Source organism: Canis aureus, chromosome 21, assembly GCF_053574225.1.
Source record: "Canis aureus isolate CA01 chromosome 21, VMU_Caureus_v.1.0, whole genome shotgun sequence".
NCBI classification, from domain to species: Eukaryota; Metazoa; Chordata; class Mammalia; order Carnivora; family Canidae; genus Canis; species Canis aureus.
This window is the reverse complement of record NC_135631.1, coordinates 20289575-20311481: the sequence shown is the minus strand read 5'-3', so window position 1 is coordinate 20311481 and position 21907 is coordinate 20289575. Positions and strand designations below refer to the sequence as shown.

At 32.6% G+C, this 21907-nt stretch overlaps 1 protein-coding gene across 4 annotated transcripts in view; it reads right to left on the bottom strand.

The window, feature by feature from the left end:
* The window catches only part of ELP4 (elongator acetyltransferase complex subunit 4), a 252914-nt gene that overhangs the window by 146447 nt on the left and 84560 nt on the right, over nucleotides 1-21907 (bottom strand). For 3 of the 4 annotated variants that reach the window (XR_013360053.1, XM_077863451.1, XM_077863449.1), the window contains exons 6-7: nucleotides 17237-17324; nucleotides 12088-12276 (exon numbers count right to left, since the gene is read on the bottom strand). Coding sequence is in view for 3 of the 4 variants with exons in the window: in XM_077863451.1 (XP_077719577.1) it covers nucleotides 12088-12276; nucleotides 17237-17324 (277 nt within the window). In the remaining variant the exon portion in view is untranslated. The remainder of the gene's footprint in view (nucleotides 1-12087; nucleotides 12277-17236; nucleotides 17325-21907) is intronic. The other variant, XM_077863450.1, reaches the window with a different exon arrangement.

The following is a 21907-nucleotide window of genomic DNA, read 5'->3' as shown; positions in this document are numbered from 1 at the left end:
AGAATAAATGTTATCAGTTATCATTTTCCTCAAGCACACAACTGTCACTGGAAATTGAAAATAAAATTCATTTAAAAGGCACAAAATGTTATATAATTTCGAGGTGGATGACAAATTCCACTAATAGTAAGCCAGTTTCCATTTCAAGTCCAAAAAAATTATAGTTTCATATCTTGCTAGACATGGAAAATAAAACAGTATCCTATTATGACTGGATCAAGGGTATCACTTTGCAAAAAATCTCATTAAAAAGTTTTGAACAGTGCACAAACAGTAAATGGCAAAAAAGCAGTAGCATGTTCAATGCATCTGAAATAGAACAACTTTTAATATAGAAATTTATACTTAAGTTTTAAAAAGTTGAAGTAATATTCTCATACTTAAATAATATACAGTAAGAGTTTCAAGGTAGAGTTTTAGTTATTTTTATTAGATGCAACCTTCCCTCTTTTTTTTTTTTTTCACTCCACGACAACCTTCATTCGACAACAGTTTTGAACGGTTGAGTTGTGAGAACGTGAGCAGCTGCTGTTATTATAACTAAAGGTCTGTCTACGGCTTGAGTCTGAGAGACCACATGTTCGGCTGTCCTCTCATCTTGCCATCCTCACCAATTAACTATTAACATGGAGGGCTGTACACATGCTCTTGGGGGCTCTTTAACAGGCTTCTTGGCGAGTGGAACAACTACACAGCAGGGATCTGGGAACTGGGTAATGCTGGAATATAGGGGAGCTGCCCGTAGTTCTGCTCTTTCTAAGGACACTCTACTCCATAGTTTAGCATGTAACAAAGTCTGTATTTAACTTGGCCATTTTCACATACATTTTTAATATGATGTCTTTGAGCAGATGCTAAAACTATTTTCTAGAAAAAGATGTATAAATATAAGTAATATTACAATCTCACTGGGAAAATTAAGACTATATATTTTTTAAGACACCCATAATACATTTGATAAATAATTTTAGTGTTTTCTTAACAGATATTTAGGATTTATTTTTCAATATTTGTTTCAAAGTGTGCTTTGCTCTTTTTTCCTGTGCTGTTACGGAAATAAGTTTTAACCCAAAGAAAATTTAAAAAATGCCAAGTTCAAAGTTGTAAGGCTTAACACAAAATATTTCAAATGCAAATTTAAAAATAATTCTTTTTCATTCTACTTGTAAGAGTCTTATTATAACAATAAATTCAAGTCAGTTTTGAATCTATGTCATTATTTTCCCTGTTTTAACTTTTCCTCCTCTTTGCAATTTCCTTAACTATGTGTTCCTTCCCTACAATGAAATTAAACATGGGAAGCATGCCAAAAGTATAATAAAGGGTAACTAATCATTACTGTAAAAGTCTGACAGAATGCTAATAACTAAAGTAAGAACACTGATTGGTTGTTTTACCAATTTAAGAGATATAGATATTTTATATACTTTTAATTTAGTGATATTTTACACAACATATTTAAATAAAGGTATCACAATTCTATTACCTATATATGTTTAATTATATGACATTTCCAAGGATATGAAACTATATATCTATTTCCTGCAGAAACCACTATACTATCAAATTCCAAGCTTAAGCATGCAAATACCTAATATACTAATTTTATGCTCCATCCATACTATCTTCTACATTGCTGAAGAAGCTCAACAAGGATGGAAACTTGTTTGTCTTATTCACTATTATATTCCCATGAGTGCCAATGCCTGCTATAAATATGTTAAGCGAATGAGTAAGTTAAATTACCCTTAGACATTCAATCACCATTTAAATCCTGACTTAAGAGTCTATAGGAATGGCACTAGTCATAGTGCAGAGGAAGATGATGTATGATATTAAAAAGAGTCATGGCACAACATGGTGATGTTATGATTTAGATGGCCATCTGACTTCATGCATGCTTCTTGGTCTGTCTCAGGCCTAATCTGTGAGAACATTCTGTCAGAGTCTTTCATCTAAAGAGGAAGAAAGCTGAGGATTTCTACTGCTTTGATGGACTTGTACACCTTATTTTAATATTTTATTTATTTATTTCAGAGAAAGAGAGAGAGAGAGAATGAGCAGGGGGGAGGGGTAGAGGGAGAGGAAGAAGCAGACTCTCAGCAGAGCAGGAAACCCCATATGGGGCTTGATCCCAGGACCCTGGGATCATGACCTGAGCCGAAGGCAGATGATTAACCCACTGAGCCACCTAGGTACTCTTGTACATCTAATTTTTTTTGTCGCCTGATCTCTATTCAAATTTTCAATTTTGGAAGTCTTTTTAAGTAATAACAATGAAGGTAATGATCGCTGACATATACTGAGTGCCTGCTATGTGTCAGTACTGCGTCAGCACGTTATCTCTAAACCTCTGAATTAGGTATTCTTCACCCCATTTTTACAGAGGAAGAAGCTGAGGCTGACAAAGCTCAGACTTGATTAAAACCATATGACTAATTGGGTCTATCTGTCTCCAAAAGCCAAGGCTCTTCCCGTTGCTGAATGCTACATTATGCACAGTCTTTCTCTTAATTTTGACCTTATTTAAGTACTTCCAGTGAGTAAGCTGCATAGAATGGTGGTTAAGAGTAAGGTAATTAGAGGGTGCTGTGCTGGTCTAAATCTTGAGCTTCACCATCTGTGTGACTTTGGGAAAGTCACTTCAATTTTTTTTTTTTTTTTTGGTCCCTTGTTTCCTAATCTGTAAAATGGAGACAGTAATAGCACCAACAATATGGGCTTACTGTGAGGATAAAATGCGTTAATATTTGAAAAGAGTTGAGGATTGCCAACTGGCTCAGAGAAATAAATCACACTATAAGATTTACTAAATAAACTAATAGTCCCCTGGTTCTGTGTATTCATATGTCTTTGATTAGCTTTGTAAGCATACTGCTTCCAGTTCTTATTCCCTTTCCTTGACTGTGATTCCTTGCCAGTCTTTAAGAGTTATATCCCCTATTTACATCATGATTGGTTTAAGCAAATTGTTACGTCTTATGTTTTCTCCTAAGTACTTTAATAAAAAGCCCCAAATATTTGGTGAGATGTCATGCTCAAAGAGCAAAAGAATAATTTGTCGTCGTTGTTGTCTTATAGCTCAACTGATATTTAGTGCCAGAAAACTATTTATTTGATAGCTAGAAAAATTGCCTAGGGAAGAGACTATGGAAAATGGGAAAATTTTAGACAGATGAGCAGTTTTTTTAAAAAAGATATCCTCGGGACCTGGGTGGCTCAGTGGCTGAGCATCTGCCTTTGGCTCAGGGTGTGATCCTGGAGTCCCAGGGTCGAGTCCCACATTGGGCTCCCTGCATGGAGCTAGCTTCTCCCTCTGCCTATGTCTCTGCCTCTCTCTCATGAATAAATAATAAAATCTTTAAAAAAATAAAAATAAAAAAGATATCTTTGAGGAATATGTCATAATTCTGCTCACATTATTTAACCTTAGACCCATTACCAAAGTCTGACCGCCCATTCTTCCCTTTCTATTTCAAAATAGTCTTTTTACTGGTACCTTAATAGACATAAATTTAAACTAATCTCTTTCAGTTTTATGAAGTTTTAAATATATCTATAATACCAAAATGTAAATATTTCATAATGTTCAGATATCCAGTCCACCTTATCATCTCAATCATTATTTAATTGGTGATATAGATAGTAGACGTAAGGTCATCTGATAGTATGACTGCTGTTTCCTTACAGAGGATAATTTGAAAAAATTTCTTTTCCTTTTTCACTCATTGATCCCTTTGGAATAAATAAAAAACATTACATATACAGATGTGTTTATTTCATAATTGTTTTTCTTTGCTTTGCAATTACACATAAGGAAATATGCTTCCATCCTTCTTAGTAGATGTGACTATTAAATCTCATTAACTATGTGACTTTATAAAAACAGAGGTAAGGCTTGTGGGGAATATTCAAGGACATAGTGCTTGTACAGTGCTTGGCCTGTGGTATGTGCCTAAAAGTTACAGTAATTGCAGAGTTGTAGTAGTAGTAAGAGTAGTAGTATTTTCACCAGTATCTAATAAGTCTCTTCCAAGTTTATTTACATCATAATCAAGAAGCTCATTAAAGCTAATTGAACTAATATTAAAGTATTAACTTTATCCTGACTTAACATCATTAACGATGCAAACAATACAAGTATGTGTACAATGTCTAAGATGATTAGAGAAAGGAGTTTCCCTATGATATTCATGTGATTGCAAATGCAAAATAAGTTAGGTTCATGCATAATCTTCAAAGAGCCCTTAAAGGAAAAATAAATTATCCTCTTATAAAATTATAAGTAAATTCTACTGGCTAATTTCTTATTTTTGCCAAACTTTTTAGTTATAAGACTTGAAATATCCCGGTATACCCTATTGCTCTATATATAATTAAGGTAACTAAATGTCACTTTAATACATTGGCCAAAAAAAATAAATAAATAAATTGGCCATTTGCAGATAAGGTTGGGAAACGTTAGAAAAAAGATGCTAATATCACATAATTTATAGTGAAGATTCAAGAGATTTCAACAATAAGATATTAGAAATACTTTCCTAAGAATCATTATTTCTTTAATTAACCTTTTTTAAAGATTTTATTTATTCATAAGAGACACACACACAGAGAGAGAGAGAGGCAGAGACATAGGCAGAGGGAGAAGCAGGCTCCATGCAAAAAGCCTGATATGGGTCTTGATCCCGGGAGTCCAGGATCACGCCCTGAGCCAAAGGCAGACGCTCAACCGCTGAGCCACCCAGGCGTCCCCCTTTAATTAACTTTTATCAAACATCTAGAAAAAGCCTAGTTGCTGTGCTAGGAATTTTTATACTTTATTGTCTTTAATGATATATTATTATCAAAAACCTAAGCTGACAAAAAAACAAATTATAAATATGTGTCCCTAACTTCCCAGAGACTATAAAGTATTAGATATATAAGATTATATTAAATCACATGTTTGAGGCAGACAATAAGTACCTTGGTAAATAGTAATAATAATAAAAAGAGAACTAGTGAATGTAAAGTGTGTTAGCATATATTTAGAATGTTAATTAATATGTCAAAAACCATTCGAGAACACGAACTACAGCTATGTAAAAAATTCAAATTGGAATATAATGATCCACTAGTATAAGATAAAACTATACAACTTTTAGATGAAAACATAGGAAAAGACCCTAGTGAGGGTAAAGATTTGTAAAAATGGGAGGAATAGAGGAGAGAAACTGCCCTATTAAGACTAAAAACTTCAGCTCTTCAAAAGATACTGTTAAAAGAAAAGCCCAAGGTATAGACTGGAAAAGAATTATTGTGAAGATATACCTAAAATATTTAAGGAATTTTACCACTCAATGAGAAGATAAATAACTCAAAACAATGGACAAAAGACATAGACAAAAGAAGATGGGCAAATAGCCAACTAGTATATGATAAGATGGTCAACATCATTAGTTATCAAAGAAATGCAAATTACCACAATGTCATACATTTCACATACATTATGATGGTTAAAAAATAAAAGACTGAAAATAAAAAGGTTTGGAGGGATGTGAGTCCTACCTAAAGAGATGAAGACTGTATAAAGACTCACACATTAATGTCTATTGCTGTTTTACTCATAATAGCTTCAATGTGGAAAGAACTCATGCCCATCAGCAGGAAGAAGAATAAAGTATGCTATTTTTTAAACTCAAAAACTAGCAATAAAAGTAAACTGTGACACATATAACACAGTTATATGTAGATGGTGCTGATATTAACCAATTCGATTGTCTGATATTGTATAATGAAATGTGTAAATATTTGGAAGAGCTGTATAACTTGGTGAACCAGTGCCCTCCAAATGACCAAGGAATGAAATGTTGATATCTTAAATGGGTAAAAGACCCATTCGAAGTGCAAGATAAATCAATGCCTTTTAGTGTAATGTAATATGAAAAAGTTCACTGATACAGTTTTTGATTCTACATTGTAATTAATGTTTATAAAACTATTACTTTTTGAGTTTCAGTGTATATTGAAGAAGAATCTAAGTTATCTGAAAAAGCTATTAAAACTGTCCTCTCTGGGCACCTGGGTGGCTCAGTCCGTTAAATGTCTGTCTTCTGCTCAGGTCATGATCCCAGGGTCCTGGAATAGAGGTCTGTTTCGGGCTCACTGCCTCCCTACTTGCCACTCCGCCTGCTTGTGCTCTAATAAATAATATCTTAAAAAAAAAAAGGCCAACAAAAAACAGTTCTCCCTTTTCCAGAAATGTTATCTGTGTGAAGTCAGATAGTCTTTTCATTTTTCAACCAAAACAATATATCACAGTGGGTTGACTAAGGAAGCCAATATTAGAACCTGGTATTTTCTATTAAGGAAAAATGTAAAAACATTACTCTTCTTGCTATTTTTTTTTTTTTTTGGAAAATCATTGTTTTTTTTTACAGTCATGTAATGAGTTTATTATTATTTTAACTGAATTCATAAATATTTAAAAATTTCTGTTTCAGCTTCTAATACGGTAAATATCAATACATACAAGCCAAATGAATAAAAGTGTTGAGATCTTCCATAGTTTTTAAGAGTGTAAAGAGGTTCTGAGACTAAAAAAAAAGTTTGAGAACTATTGGACTAAAGTTCTGATCTGGTATCCTCATAACTCTATCAGATTTACCAACTATTTTGTAACTTATCTTTTTTTTTTATCAGCAGCTTTAGTGATAAAGTTCACATACCATACAATTCACTGATTTAAAGTATACAATCAGTGCTTTTTTAGTATTCACAGATATGTGTAACCATCACTCAAGGCAATTTTATAACATTTTCTCCACCTTAAAAAAAAAACAAAAACCTTAAATCTTTTTACAAATCACCCCTCCACATACTTAAGGTCTCCTTGTCTCCCTACACTCCAAGTCCTAGGTAACACTATTTATTTTCTGACTCTATAGATTTACTTATTCAGGACCTTCATATTAATGAAATCATATAGTATATATTTTTGTGTGATGACTTCTTTTACTTGTCATAATCTTTTTAAGGTTCATCCATCTAACAACAAGTATTAGTACTTTATTCCTTTAGACCCAAATGTTATTTCATTGTATAGATAGATATACCACATTTGCTTATCTAGGTATCAGTTATTAGAAATTTAGTCTGTTTCTATCTTTTGGCTCTTAGGAATAATGGTGCTCTAAACATTCATGCACAAGTTTCTATTTGGACATATGGTCTCATTTTTCTTGATATATACTAATGAATGGAATTGCTGGGTCATATGGTAACTCTACGTTGAATCACTGAAAAGTGCAGACTATTTCCAAAGCACCCATACCCTTTAACATTCCCACCAGCAGGGTACAATGGTTCCAATTTCTTCATCTTGCCAACACTTACGGCTACCTGAGGTTCTATTTTACCCATCCTAGAGTGTGAAGTGGTGTCTCATTGTAATTGTGATTAGCATTTTCGATGATTATGTTGAGCACCTTTCATGTGCTAATTGGCCATTTTTCTGTCTTCCTTGGAAAAATGTATATTCAAATTTCTATCCCTTTTTTTTTTAACTGAGTTGTCTTTTTTGTTTTTAAGATTTTATTTATTTATTCATGAGAGACACACAGAGAGAGAGAGAGAGAGAGAGAGAGAGAGGCAGAGACACAGGGAGGGAGGGAGAAGCAGGCTCCCTGCAAGAAGCCTGATGCAGGACTGGACCTTGGATCCCAGGATCATGTCTTGGGGCAAAGGCAGACGACCAACCACTAAGCCACCCTTGAGTTGTCTTTTTATTATTTAGTTGAAAGCATTCTTTGTGTGTTATAGATACAAATCTCTAATCAGATATATGACTTGTAAATATTTTCACCTATCTGTAGGTGGGCATCTGTAATGATTTCTTGATGGTATCCATCCTTTGAACATAAAAGTTTTTCATTTTGAGGTGCTTGGCTGGCTCTTTTGGTAGAGTATGGGACTCATCATCTCAGGGTCATGAGTTCAAGCCCCACAGTAAGTGTGGAACCTACTTTAAAGAAACAAAGTTTCTAAGTTTGATGGGGTCTCATTTGTCTATTTTTTTTTTCATCGTTTGTGCTTTTGGTGCCATATCTAAGAATCCTTTGCCAAATCTAAAGTTATGAAGTTTTTCCCCAAGTTTTTTTTCTTAGAGTTCTATATTTTGTAGCTCTAACATTTTAGGTCTTTGATCCATTTGTTAATTTTTGTACATGCTGTGGGGTTATAGATCAACTACATTCCTTGGCATATGCCTATCTAATTGTCCCATTCCATTTGTTGAAAAAGATGATTCTTTTCTTACTGAATAGTTTTGGCAACCTTGTTGAAATCAGTTGACCATACAAATACGGATTTGTTTCTGGATTCTTAATTCCATTCCATTGATTTATATGACTATTCTTATGATAGTACTATACTGTCTTTAACCATTATTTGATAATAACTTTTGCAATTGAGAAATACGAGACCTACTTTATTCCTTCTTAGGATGATTTTGGCTATTCTAAGTCCTCTGAAATTCCATAGCGGTTTTAGAATCAGCCTAACAGATTTCTACAAAAATGTCAGCTGGAATTCTGATAGGGAGTGTGTCAGATCTGTAGATCAGTTTGGAGACTGATCATATTAATTCTGAACCTTCTGACCCATGAACGTGGGAAGTTTTTCCATTCATTTAGGTATTGAAAATTTCTTTCAACAATGTTTTGTAATTTTCAGAGTGTAAGTTTTACATTTTCCTTGTTAAAATTATTCCTAAGTATTTTATTCTTTTTGGTGCTATTATGAATGCAACTGTTTCCTTACCTTCATTTTCAGATTGTAACACAAGTTTTTTTTTTTTTTTTTTTAAGATTTTATTTATTTATTCATGAGAGACACAGAAAGAGCCAGAGGCAGAGACACAGGCAGAGGGAGAAGCAGGCTCCATGCTGGGAGCCCTACGTGGGACTCGATCCCAGGTCTCCAGGATCAGGCCCTGGGCTGAAGGCAGCGCTAAACCTCTGAGCCACCCGAGCTGCCCGTAACACAAGTTTTTAATGTTTGCCTTCCCACTAGAGAACTAGAGAGTAGTACTGGTAGGAATCAGTACCTCTCATTCATCTTAAAATTTCCACTGATATATGAAGTGGACTACAGCACTACCAGTCACCCAAAAACAGTGTAGAAGAAATGAATGAATGAATAAAATAATAAAAAACAGCTTCAATAACTAAATTTATAAGAAATATAGATTTTTCTCCCTAATTTGTTACAAGGGAAATATTTGGATTTAAGAAATATTGATATGAGAGGTGCCTGGCTGGCTCAATTTGGACAGCATGCAACTTGTGATATCAATTCAGGGTTGTGAGTTTGAGCCCCATATTGGGGATAGTGTTTACTTGAGAAAAACAAAAAAGAAATCTTGATGTGAAAAGTCAAAAATTTTTTTCTGATTAAGATCTAATTTTTATTTTGCTAAATGCTGGTAATTATTAAAGAGCAATGTTAACTTGAACAGCAGGAAGTTGCTATGGTAACCCTCAGAAAGCTCAAAAGCACAAGTCACTGACAATGTATGGGGGTATGCTGTCAATTACACTCCTCTTCCACTTGTGCAGAGGGAATATAGTGCCACATCAGACTACCTTAAAATTTTTAGTCACTTAAAACAGTGACTTTTTCTTAAAGGAAAATATGAACCTTTTCCTGTGCATTGAAGGAAAGCTCAAGGATTCATGTTTCACAAACTTCAAAGCCCTCAAAGTCTCAGCTTTAACCATTCTACAATATATTTAAATACAGTACCTTAAAATGGCATTTTTTGATCTCCTTGGCGATCTCCAAATTTCATTTATATCTCATTATTTCTGTGAATGCATTTAAATGTAGAGTTTGCACAGACCCCCCCCAGCTCAGATGAGCCCCATGTCATTTCTAGATCTAATATAAAAGACATGAGATTTACCAGCTTTGAATGAGTTTCAGAATGAAACTCTGTTATATATTCTAATATGCGGTTCTGGAATCCAATTCTCTGGGTTCAAATCATGGTTTCTCAAGTACTGAACAATGATCTAGTTTCTTAATTTTTTCTGTATGTCAGTTTTCCTATGTATAAAATGGAGATCATAACATAGTTACATAAAATTTTATAAGAACTGTTAGATCCTGACTTTAAGTGTTTTATATTTGTTAGTAGCTATCATTATTGTTATTATTATGATTTCCTAGAGAAATAAAGGAAAACAAAATTCAAACTTGTTATGCAATAAATGTCATTTCAAATCATTGTTGTTTTAGTATATACATTTGGAAAAGATGGTTTCAGTGATTTAGTTTATTTTGGCTTTCACATTCCATTCACTGCAGCTGATTTTTCATTATATTATTTTTAGTATTGAGTTTGTTACAGAAATATATATAATACCGTGGAAAAATATATGATAATAAAACACAGCTTCAGTAATTAAATTGATAAGAAATGCAGATTTTTTTCTCCCCAATTTGTTGAAAGGGAAATATTTGGATTTAAGAAATATTGATATGAGAGGTGCCTGGCTGGCTGAATTTGGACAGCATGCAACTCATAATGTCAATTCAGGGTTGTGAGTTTCTCTATTACCTATACAACAATAATAATGATGGAAAACTGTCTCAAACTTGGCTCTTGAATATTTAAAAAAAAAAAACTGGGAAGGGCAGCTAGGTGGCACAGTTGGTTGAGCATTCGACTCGATTTTGGCTTGATCATGGTCTTAGCGTTATGAGGTTGAGCCCCGTGTTGGGCTCTGAGCTGAGCATGGAGCCTGCGTAGGATTCTCTCTCCCTCTTCCTTTCTCCTCCATGTCCCTCCTCCACGCTCTCTCTCTCTTAAGGGGAAAAAAATGAAATAAAAAAAGATAAAATAATTTTTTAAAAAAGTTTTATTTATTTAAGTAATCTCTACACATCGGGTGTAGAGACTAATGACCCTGAATCAAGAGTTGCATGCTCTTCCTTCCGATTGAGCCAGCCAGGCACCCCAGCCTCTTTATTACTCTTAAGAAAAGGAATTTTTGAGCCGTTAAGGAAAATCTTGTAAAGATCCCTCTTTTTATATCTGGGAGGACTGAGCTCCTTTCCTGAGATTCTAGCTTCAGAAGGTTTATACACAGAAACAAAGAAGAAGGGGACTTGTCCAGATCAGTATTTTTTTTATTTTTTCCTTCAAAATTTTGAATCCAGATCAGTTTTTTTATCTTTTCCTTCAAAATTTTAAACATAGAAAAAGATATATAACATAAAATTTATGATTTTAACCATTTTTAAGTATACAGTTCAGTGATATTAAATACATTCATAATGTGCTACCATCACCACTAACAATTTCCAGATCTGTCTTCATTTTGTAGAACTAAAACTCTGTATCTATTAAGAAATAAATTGCCATTTCCTTGTCCCCCTAGACAAGGAAACACCATGCTACTGTTGGTCTCTATGGCAAACACCATGCTACTGTTGGTCTCCATGATTTTTTACTCCTATAAGTACCCCATGTAAATGGAGTCACTGTATTTGTCTTTTTGTGATTGACTTATTTCTTTTAGGATAATGTCCTCAAGATTCATCAGTGTTGATGCATATATCAGAATTTCCTTCCTTTTCAAGGTTGAATAATACTCCACTGTAATTTAGTCTACATCTTGCTTATCAATTTGTCTGATAATTGATACCTAGATTCCTTCCACATTTTAGCTATTATAAATAATGTTGCTATAAAAATAGGTATATAAATATTCCTTCAAGATCTATGTCCAGATCAGCTCTATGATTATTGAAAAAAAATCAGTAAAAATCAACCTCATGACACAATACTATGTTTACAAGAAATCAAAGAAAAAATAATAACATTATTAAAAATGGACTTAACCACATACTCACTGTATATTAAAACCATAAATACACAACAATTTAACAATCTAAAGTAAAAGACATTTTCCTCCCTAGCATTTCTGAAATCTGTTTTACTTAAGTGGCTTACGAAAATAATTTATTAGACTCAGACTCACAAAGCATTTATGTATTGCTCTTCATTATGTTGCACTTGTTAGAGGAAAGAAAGGTTCTTACTTGGATAAGATGTGTTGGCATTGTTATGATACAGGCTGAAAGAGAGGTTCGTAGAAGACCACGGAGAACATACAGGAACTTTGTAAGGCTGTGGCTGTTGTCACAGTTTTCTGTACAGCAAATGTCATCTCCCCATAAAGGTGATCCAAGATTCTGGATTCCTATTCTTAAAATGTTTTTCTGTTTTTTCTAAAGGAAAGTGGGAAGGAGGCAAACATATTAGCTTCGGTTAACCAACAGGATACCTCTTTCACTTCTCTTTGCCAGTTTTTAAATTTATAAAAGATTAGGAAGATAATGTCAGTAGAGGTGGTAAAAACCTTTATCTGTAGTTAGTATAAGGCAATATAAAGGAAATCTTCATTATTACAGGAGTATTAAAAACAACTGATTTTTTTTCTTACTTTTGGAAAATCTGAAGAATATCAAAAGCCTCAAGCTTCTATATTTTAAGAGTGACTACGCTAATAATTATGTTTGGGGCACCTGAAATAATATATAAAAAATCAGTTAGCAATAAAGAACATCTAAACCAGAATGCTTACAAGCCATATTCAGTATTACAAGATTCCACAAGTCTTTCAATAAACTATAATTTGCTCAATATTTCTCTTTTAATGCTATTGTGTTCAATGCCTGATACTTTATTTGAAAGAAGTTTAAAATGTGTGTTTTGGTTTTACGCTCTACATATGTCTTTACTTACTCTTCTTGAAGCTATTTTTACAAAATAATTTAAGTTTAATACTTTTCATAAAATTGAACAAGTGAACATTTAGAAGTCAAGTCTACTGAGATTAAGGTCATAATAGTGACTGACATTTCCTGGGAAAAGAACATTTAAAAACCATTGAATAAAACCTAGGATGATTATCAATAAGTGTTTGCCATAAATGTATTTATAAAAAATTTTACTGTTTGGGTTATTCTAATGAAACAAATGTTTTATAAACACTTTCTTTAGTAATCTGGCAAAATTTTCTGGGCAAAGGAGGAGAAATTAGCAAAACCTGGTATATGGGAATAATTGAAAAATTATTATTACAATTCTAATGGGAAAAGTAAGTTTTTTTCTCTTAAAGCAAAAATTTGGAACATGTGCCATTTCTGAGTGTGATTTCTGATGAAGCCAGATCCTATATCACTTGTTATTGCTATAATAAAACTAATAAAATTTATTTAACTACTACAATTTATTAACCAACCACTGTCTCCTTGATATTACAGATAAAAGTTGAGTTTGTGTATTTTTGAGAACTAATCAACAAAGAAAAGTAGGGAAAATGAATAAAACGCTGAAATGTTAGAAGAGGAAAAACAAAAAGGTACAATAAGTAGTAAGATGGGTAAGACAGATATTCACAGCCTGAACTGTGCAACTAAGACATGGTTCTGGGCAAGACACGTACACTACTTAGGCATTTGTTTTCTCATCTTTACAATAAAAAGAATAGAACAGAATATTGTTCTATGAGACCATACAATCCTTCAAATATAAAAAGGGACACAACAGGTTGGATAAAGCTATTAAAATGAGATTACAGAAAAAGGAATTTAGTTTAAGCACATTAAAAAAAACCTTCCTGACTCCAAGGATCTGAAACATACCATTAAGGCAGCCCGTCCAGTTTTCTTTTCTGTTTGTATTAAGTTTATAATAGTCAATCACATTAAGATATATGTTAACAATCCTTGGCAGTTCATAAAAGTTGTTTTCTTCTTTCTTTTTGCATTACTTGAATGAAATGAAGTAATAATATGTACCATGGCATGTGTTAGAAATTTAAATAAGTTTTTGATGAAATCATGTAAAATGTCTGTAAATAGGTAGGTTATCCCTCATACTGTATTACTTAGAGCCTCAGAATTTAAGTAAAATAGCACAATTAAGTTTCATTTTGTCATCCCTAAACTTGTTTTCTCATAAATTGAGCTTAAATTAGATTCTCAAAACAAAGAGCAATCTAGACAAAGGGAGAGAAACTTTCCCCCAAAATATAGGTAGTAGAACAAAACCTGAAGGTAGAGGGAGAGAAGTATTATATTGTTTCCCCTGTCAACATTTCAGAAATTAAAGGTCAGTTGTATATTTTAACCCAGTCACTATTATACCAACTATTATAATCAAAGAACACGTGCTAAAAGTTTATAACAAAAATGCTGTTAGGTCCAGAAGCTGGAGAACTACAGAGGTTTGGCAACTTTGACAGAAACATTGTCATATCTGAAGATTAAGATAAAAATATTAAGCCAAAGAATGAACGATAAGATATGTAAGTGAGGTAGGTACTCAGCGTATCAGAACATAACTGAGCATAATACTTCAACATAGGGTATACATTTATATATATATATTTTAAATGATAGTAATTACAAAAACAAAGGCCGAATTACAGATTACCTGTGTAATTTTAGACATCTAATTCCTTTGCTATGCCATATAATAATGGAGCACATTGTAAGGCATAATAAAATTAAAAAGATAAATTCTAGTTGAAAGCTGAATAATAAATAGTTTAATTTATTTCTATGAGAGCATCTAAAATATTTAATCTGGTATTCTAAGTAAAATCAGTGTTCAAATTTTGTTTTTACTGCACATTCTTACTTAAAAATTATAACTTAAATGAAATTGTGACAGCAATTTGTAAATGTCTCCACTCCAAATATCTTTATAGATGAGCTATATACTACTTACTACCAAGGTTTTTTGGTTTTACCAATTATATATGGTAGTATATAATTACCTTGTATTTATATATATGAATATATTAAAATATATAAATAAATTAAGTGTATAAATATATATAAATATATATAAAAACCTAGTATTATATACTAGCATATAACACTCAATTCCTTATAGCCTACTTCAAATAAACTAAATTAGGTTATTTGAAAATGTAAGTTTATTTGAAAATGTAGTGACAGAGAAAGCAAGATGAAAATTTCCTTTTAAAAAGAAGGATTCATTTCAGTATCAGAACATTATTTTGGCTCAGGAATAATATTCTTTGAAGTAGTGCTTCAGAGATGCATTTTTTGTGGCTTCTTGAACTCATCTAAAGTTTCTGAGATAGGGAGGTGGGCGGGGGATGGGGGTGACTAGGGGACGGGCACGGAGTGGGGCACTTGATGGGATGAGCACTGGGTGTTATTCTATATGTTGGCAATTTGAACACCAATAAAAACAAATATAAAGAACCTATCTCCCTTCTAAAAATATAAAATAAAGTTTCTGAGATAGAGGTGTAAATGAGGTAATTTAGCAAATGATACATTCTATAATAAAACAATATGGATATTATTAACATAAAAATGTAACATAAACCTTATGTTTTAGTTCCAATAAAATAGGAAATATATTTTATGATAACTTGCTAGCACGTGGTAAATTTTATTAGCATTCTTGGTATTCACCTTGTAAATATCTACCTCAACTCTGTTTAATCTCAGAGTTAATAGTTGTAGAACCTCTGGTTCAGAGAGACAAGTTCAGTTTGTTGAATCAACTTTCATAAAATAAAATACTATTTACTGAAATGGTGTTTTTTCATACTCAAACAACTAAGAAAACAAATATTTTATTCCCTCCCAATAATAGCTTACTGATCAAGGGTCCTTTAGATGGATGTGTGTACATATATGTGCGTATATGCATATATATGTAAGTATGTGTGTATCTTTATGCTATTGCCTTTGCTTTTTTGCATTTCATAAAATTTCTTGCTCTTAGAAGATATGCCATCATTCTGTAAGAACAGCAGCTCTGCACACTGTATCATAGGAACTGTTATGACATGCCTGTTTCCATAGTAACCACAGCGAGTGGGGAGAGGTGTCTGTCAGGGACCAATTTACCTCTCCAGACACAGGGAGGACACAGTGCCCATAAATCTTAGCTAGGACCAAAAATGGAGCAACAATGAACAAAATAAAATTGTATTAAAAACCAAGGACCATATCAAAAATTGTAACATACATGAAGAGCCATCTATAAATAAATGTGTATGCTTCACCACACACATAAGTATTTTCAACTTGCTAATGATGATCAAAAAAATGATCAAAAAAATTTAAAAATTATCGTGCTGTGGAAAAAACACTAACTATAGCAGTAAAGTTTATAAGAATACTTAAAATTAATGGATTTAGAGCAAATGCAATTGATAATGCCAAAAATAAGTCTTTGGGATTCTTTGCTTTCTTCAATAAAAATAATGGTGCTCTGGAAATAATTGTGCTAAAATAATAATAATGAACTGAATGTCTCTAGCAGCTATAGCAATTAAAATCACTGAGAAAGATTTCTGAAAGGCATGATATCTAGAAATGAAATTTCTCTCATTTTAAGGTAAACTAACCGGAACAGCTTTAATAGTACGAATTTGGAATCTTTAATAGTGGGAATTTTAAAACTTCCATTTTTAAAAATAGAGCTACAGAGAAATAATTAAGATATCAAATATTTTAACACAGCAAATAAAATGCATTTTTATGCATTTTTGAGACAACTCAAAGCATGATATAATAAGAAATAAAATCTTAAAATAATTCTTACTCTTAAGGTAATTCAATTATGGACTGGTTGACAAATATAATAAATTTAGATATGAAAGTGTAAGTCTTGACTATTTATTTAAAAGATTTTATTTATTTATGCATGAGACACAAACACAGAGAGAGAGAGAGAGAGAGAGAGAGAGAGAGGCAGAGACACAGGCAGAGGGAGAAGCAGGTTCCATGCAGGGAGCCCGACATGGCACTCGATCCCGGGTCTCCAGGATCGCACCCTGGGCTGAAGGCGGGGCTAAACCCCTGAGCCACCCGGGTTGCCCAAGTCTTGACTATTAAAGAGTAATTTTCAAAATGTGGCTATTTATTAATTCCAATTGCTACAAATATGTATTTAAAATTAATTTATGTCAGAATGTACATATACATCTGTGTATCCAATGAGAACTTGGCTAAAACTTTAAATACACATTAACAATTAAAGTAAGGTTGCCTGTGTTCTGCTCATTTACATCTTCTGTGCTTGGAAACAGCTTGTTCACTATTGATTATTCTAAAACCTTCTGGGTTTACCTCTAGAGAGTTTAAAAACAACATTACATAAATGATTATAAAAGGCTTTGAAGGTACTCAATACCTGGGGATTGGATCCATCAAATCCTTCCTCATATATGACGTTCTGGATAAACTGAAGCAGCTTTATGTAGCCATGGGTCAAAGAACTGTGGGTAAGAAGTGGTTCAAATATATAAATGGGCTTATTATACAGGAAATTCAAAATCTAAGCTATAACAGTAAGGAAATAGTTAAAATTTATGAGATTATCTAAATATAATATACAATGAACCAAAATAGTATAATTTAAAAATGTAAAGTCAATACATCGAGGAAATAAGTTACAATGCCTTCTATTCACTAGCTCAGTGTTCTTGATATCATGGGAAGATAAAAATCTATGGAGACTGAGATGGCTTAATTATGTCAAGCTTAGTTACCTCCTAGAAAATTAATGATTTAATGAAGCAACCTACAAGATGAAGCCACTATAGCTTTTCAGTAGTAATCATAGATAATTAACATAGAGTTAATGAACTTCTATGCCAAGTACACCTGAATCAATGTCTTGATCACCTAAGCTCATCTGAAAAGTTTTAATTTTCTTAGAACAAACTGCTAAAATAATGGTAATTTAAAATTTTGATCTTTTAAGGCATACAAAGACGAGTATAATTTCCTTTGTTTTTAAAATGAAAATAATATATATATGAATTCAAGAAGATAAATTATTTCTCACATGAATATTAGTATTAATATTACTATTTAAAAATATTTTACAAAAGTAGGGATGCTGGCAGGCTTATTTGGTACAGTATGAGATTGATGATAATGGGGGCATGAGTTCAAGCCTCATGTTAGGTGTAGAGCTTAATTAAAAAATGTTTTTACAAATGTTATGAAACATCTCAAGAAATTTAGTAACTGTGAAGAACATCTGGTTTAACACTGACTGAGTTTAATATTCTTGATAATGCACTGCTTGCGTGCCATGGCTAAACATTAATTGTTATGATAATGAGGTTCTGGAGCATAGTTATTTCATAGACATTTTAGTGACTGATGCTGTTAAAGCTGTGGGTGTCCTTAAAAATACAGGTGTTTGCTTTACTGTGATCCCAAATAAAGCAACCACATATGCAGAATAAATGCCCTAAAGAAAAAAAATGAAATATAACTTGAAGCACACATGCAACATTAAAGAACAGAACAAGTTAGAAAAGTAGAAGACTACTTAGTGTGCAAAAACAATAGTAGGTTGTTCAGCCTGTTGCATATCTCTGTAAATGTTTTGTTTAACAGCCAGAGCTAGCCCCAAAATACCTAACAAAAACAAAAAGGAAAACCAAGAGAAAGGAATGTTGTTATGTACAAAACAAATATGACTCCAATTAAAGGCTTTGGCAGTATGGTTATCTCATATAGTTACTTCTCTGTTTTCAGTGAGGGTACTCTGGATTACACGGACACATTTTTCCAGTTTAATGAGTGAAGAAATGTGTCTATAAAAAATGATATTCCATAATGGCACTGAATAACTCTTTCATAAATATATGAATATATAAATATACATAAACACATAAATATATACAAATAAATAAGTAACATATTTTGTCCCTGCTGGCTCAACTTTCAGAAGGTGGTACTGCTGTTTGAATGCACGTTTTTCAATTCCTATTTGGGTCAATTAGATTTGCACAAGGGGTAAATCTGCTCCAAGGTCCCAGATTATGAAATGAATTTCAGCCAGCCATTTGATGAATGTCAGGATGGGTTAAAGGAGGGTGGATCATGAATATATCCATTCATTCTAATCCACCAATAATGAATCTACTCAAGACATTATTTCATATATTACAAAAAGTTTCTCAAGCATTTTTCCTTCTGCCCCAAATTGTTCAATAAAATTTGCCTTAAGCACATGGTAGTAAATTTGCTATCTGAGGTACATTACTAGATACCACATACATAAATTACTTCTGAGTTTTTCATTGCAATTACTCAATCAATACAATCGATTATTTCATATTCTTCCAGTCTGTTAAGGTAACTACATTAGAGCTAAGATTCTCTTCAAAGATGGTGGAGAAGTTTGATAGTAGAACTAAAATAGAGACATAAAGCCAATATATCTTACTCTCTTTCCTTATTTTTTTAAAGATTTTATTTATTTATTAATGAGAGACACAGAGAGAGGCAGAGACATAAGCAGAGGGAGAAGCAGGCTCCTCGAAGGGAGGCTGATGCAGGACTTGGTCCCCCGGACCCAGGATCACACCCTGGGCCCATGGCAGAAGCTCAACCACTGAGTCACCCAGGGGCCCCCTCTTTCTTTATTTAACACTGACATAAAACAATCTAGTCACCAGCATTGCTTAGAACTTTACAAGTAATAAACTTCAAACTAATTAGATTTCTAGGACAATAAATGTATTGATACCAAATTAAACGGGAAAAAAGCAATACATTCAGGTATATAAATTGATAATATTCATTTATGACACATGGGATTACAGCATTTAAAACTAAATTACTTTATATGATATTGCTGTTAAAATACTATTAATTTTATGAGATAGTTTTTGCCAGCAATACTTATAAAACTCTTTTACTGATAAAAATACCTTCTGTTGTCATCTAAATTAAAAAAAAATTAAATCCCTTTAATTCTGAGGCTGTTGTCTTTTTTTGTTGCTGTTCAGCAGCATAGTAACTTATAAATCAGGAAATTTATAAGGAGGCAGAAGGAAATCTAGTTACAAATATGACACTGTCCTCCTTATTAATGTTTCCAAGCAATGAACAAAGGTTATCAAAGTATTTAAAATATGCTCCAAAGGCAGCACATTTCAAATCATATATACTATTTTACCTTGATTTTCTTAGTTTTCAACAACTTTTATAGTAAAATGATCTAACTTGAGATTCCACAATTTGTCTTTAAAACTATAACAGTACAAAGAATGTGAAAACAATTATTAGAATTTCAAATTTTACCTTTAAAATATCAAGTATTTAAATTTTTTTCTGTCAAGAAAGAGTTGTTCTATATCTGCTATATTACCATGTTTTCTAAGAATAACTTATTTCTTTATATTAATATTAAACATAAGTAAAAGAGGTCTAATGACACAAAATGTAATATATATTACATATATATATATATATATATATATATTTTTTTTTTTTTTTAAGTAGGTTCCATGTACAACATGAAGCCCTGTGGGCTAGATCAAGACTTGAGGTGAGATCGAGGCAGGCACTTCACCAAATGAACCACCCAGGCACCCCTAAATCTATATTCTGATAATCAAGTTCAACATTTAAAAAAAACTGACAGAAAAAAATGAGACTTTTGGACCTATCAGTATCTCCCCTACCCAATTTTCAGCAGGAGGTCTGATAGATATTTACATCAGAGAGCTTCAATTTCTATCAACAAATAGCACTGTTTTTTCTGTGAAAAGTAATTTTTGTCAGTCTCATTAAGAAAGATAAAAAAAGGGGCACCTGGGTGGTTCAGTCCATTGAGCTTCCGATTCTTGATTTTGGGTAGGGTCATGATATCGAGCCCCGCGTTGGGTTCCGCACTCAGTGCAAAGCCAGCTTATCCCTCTCTCTATGTTCCTCCCTGAGCTGGCATTCTTTTTCTCTCAAATGAATAAATTAATCTTTCTTAAAAAGATTAAAAAAATCTGTTATAGTATATCTGCTATAGTCTAGTAAATCTGCTGTAAGTGTAGATATAGTTGTAGTATACCTAGAAAGGAAATCAAGCAATTAATAAATACCAGTCTATTACCTTGTAGTTTCTCAAACAATGAACAAAAGTCTCAGTGTGATCAAAGAATAAATGTAAATGTAAAATCAACAAAATCTTGGGTAACAAAAGATGAGATTTCACTTGTGAAAACATAAATGATAAAAATAAAATTATATATATGAAATAACTAGTCTATAAGTGAAAATTTTAATCATAGGTAATAAACTCTCATAGATTTTTTTTTTTTTAACAAAACTACTTCATTTTAATTTTATCTACTGGTAAAGTGTCTGACGTAGTAAATACTCAAAAATGTTTTGCATCTCTCCCACATTTGATCATTACAATAGCCCTGTGAGGTAAATAGAGTCATTAGCTCCATTTTGTGGTAGAGAAAATTAAGACCCTTTGGAGACTTAGGTGATTTGTTCAAAGCTGTACAACAATTAAGTGACAGAAGAGGCACCTAAAAAGTTTTCTAAAAATTCAACTTATCTGCTCTTTAGGCTAAATTAAAATAAAGCCCCAGAGTGAGATCCAGATTCAATGAAAAGTCTGTGGGTTCAAATACACTAATGTGGCTGTGATGAGGTTTGAACATGACTCCATTCAACACAAAGTATCCAGTGTATAGTTTTTAAAAAGGTATTTTTCTTTTAGTTGCACCTATGAGACCTTCACAAATAGGCCTCACTTGTATTAACTTGGTACATGACATTAAAGACAATTCAAGATGGAAAAATGTAGATTTACAGTATATAAACGAGACAGCAGAATAACACAGTGGGAAGTATTACCAAGATCTGGGTTCCTGGTCTATTTGTATCAGCAACTATAGCTAAATGTGTGATAATGAGGCAAAGTATTTAATTGTTTGTTCCAGGGCTCAAAGTTTTCTCATGTGACAGAGCTGTATTAATAATCTCTCTTGTCCTTTTGGACTTAAAGTTACAGGACTCAACAATGACTTTTCTTTTCTTTTTTTTT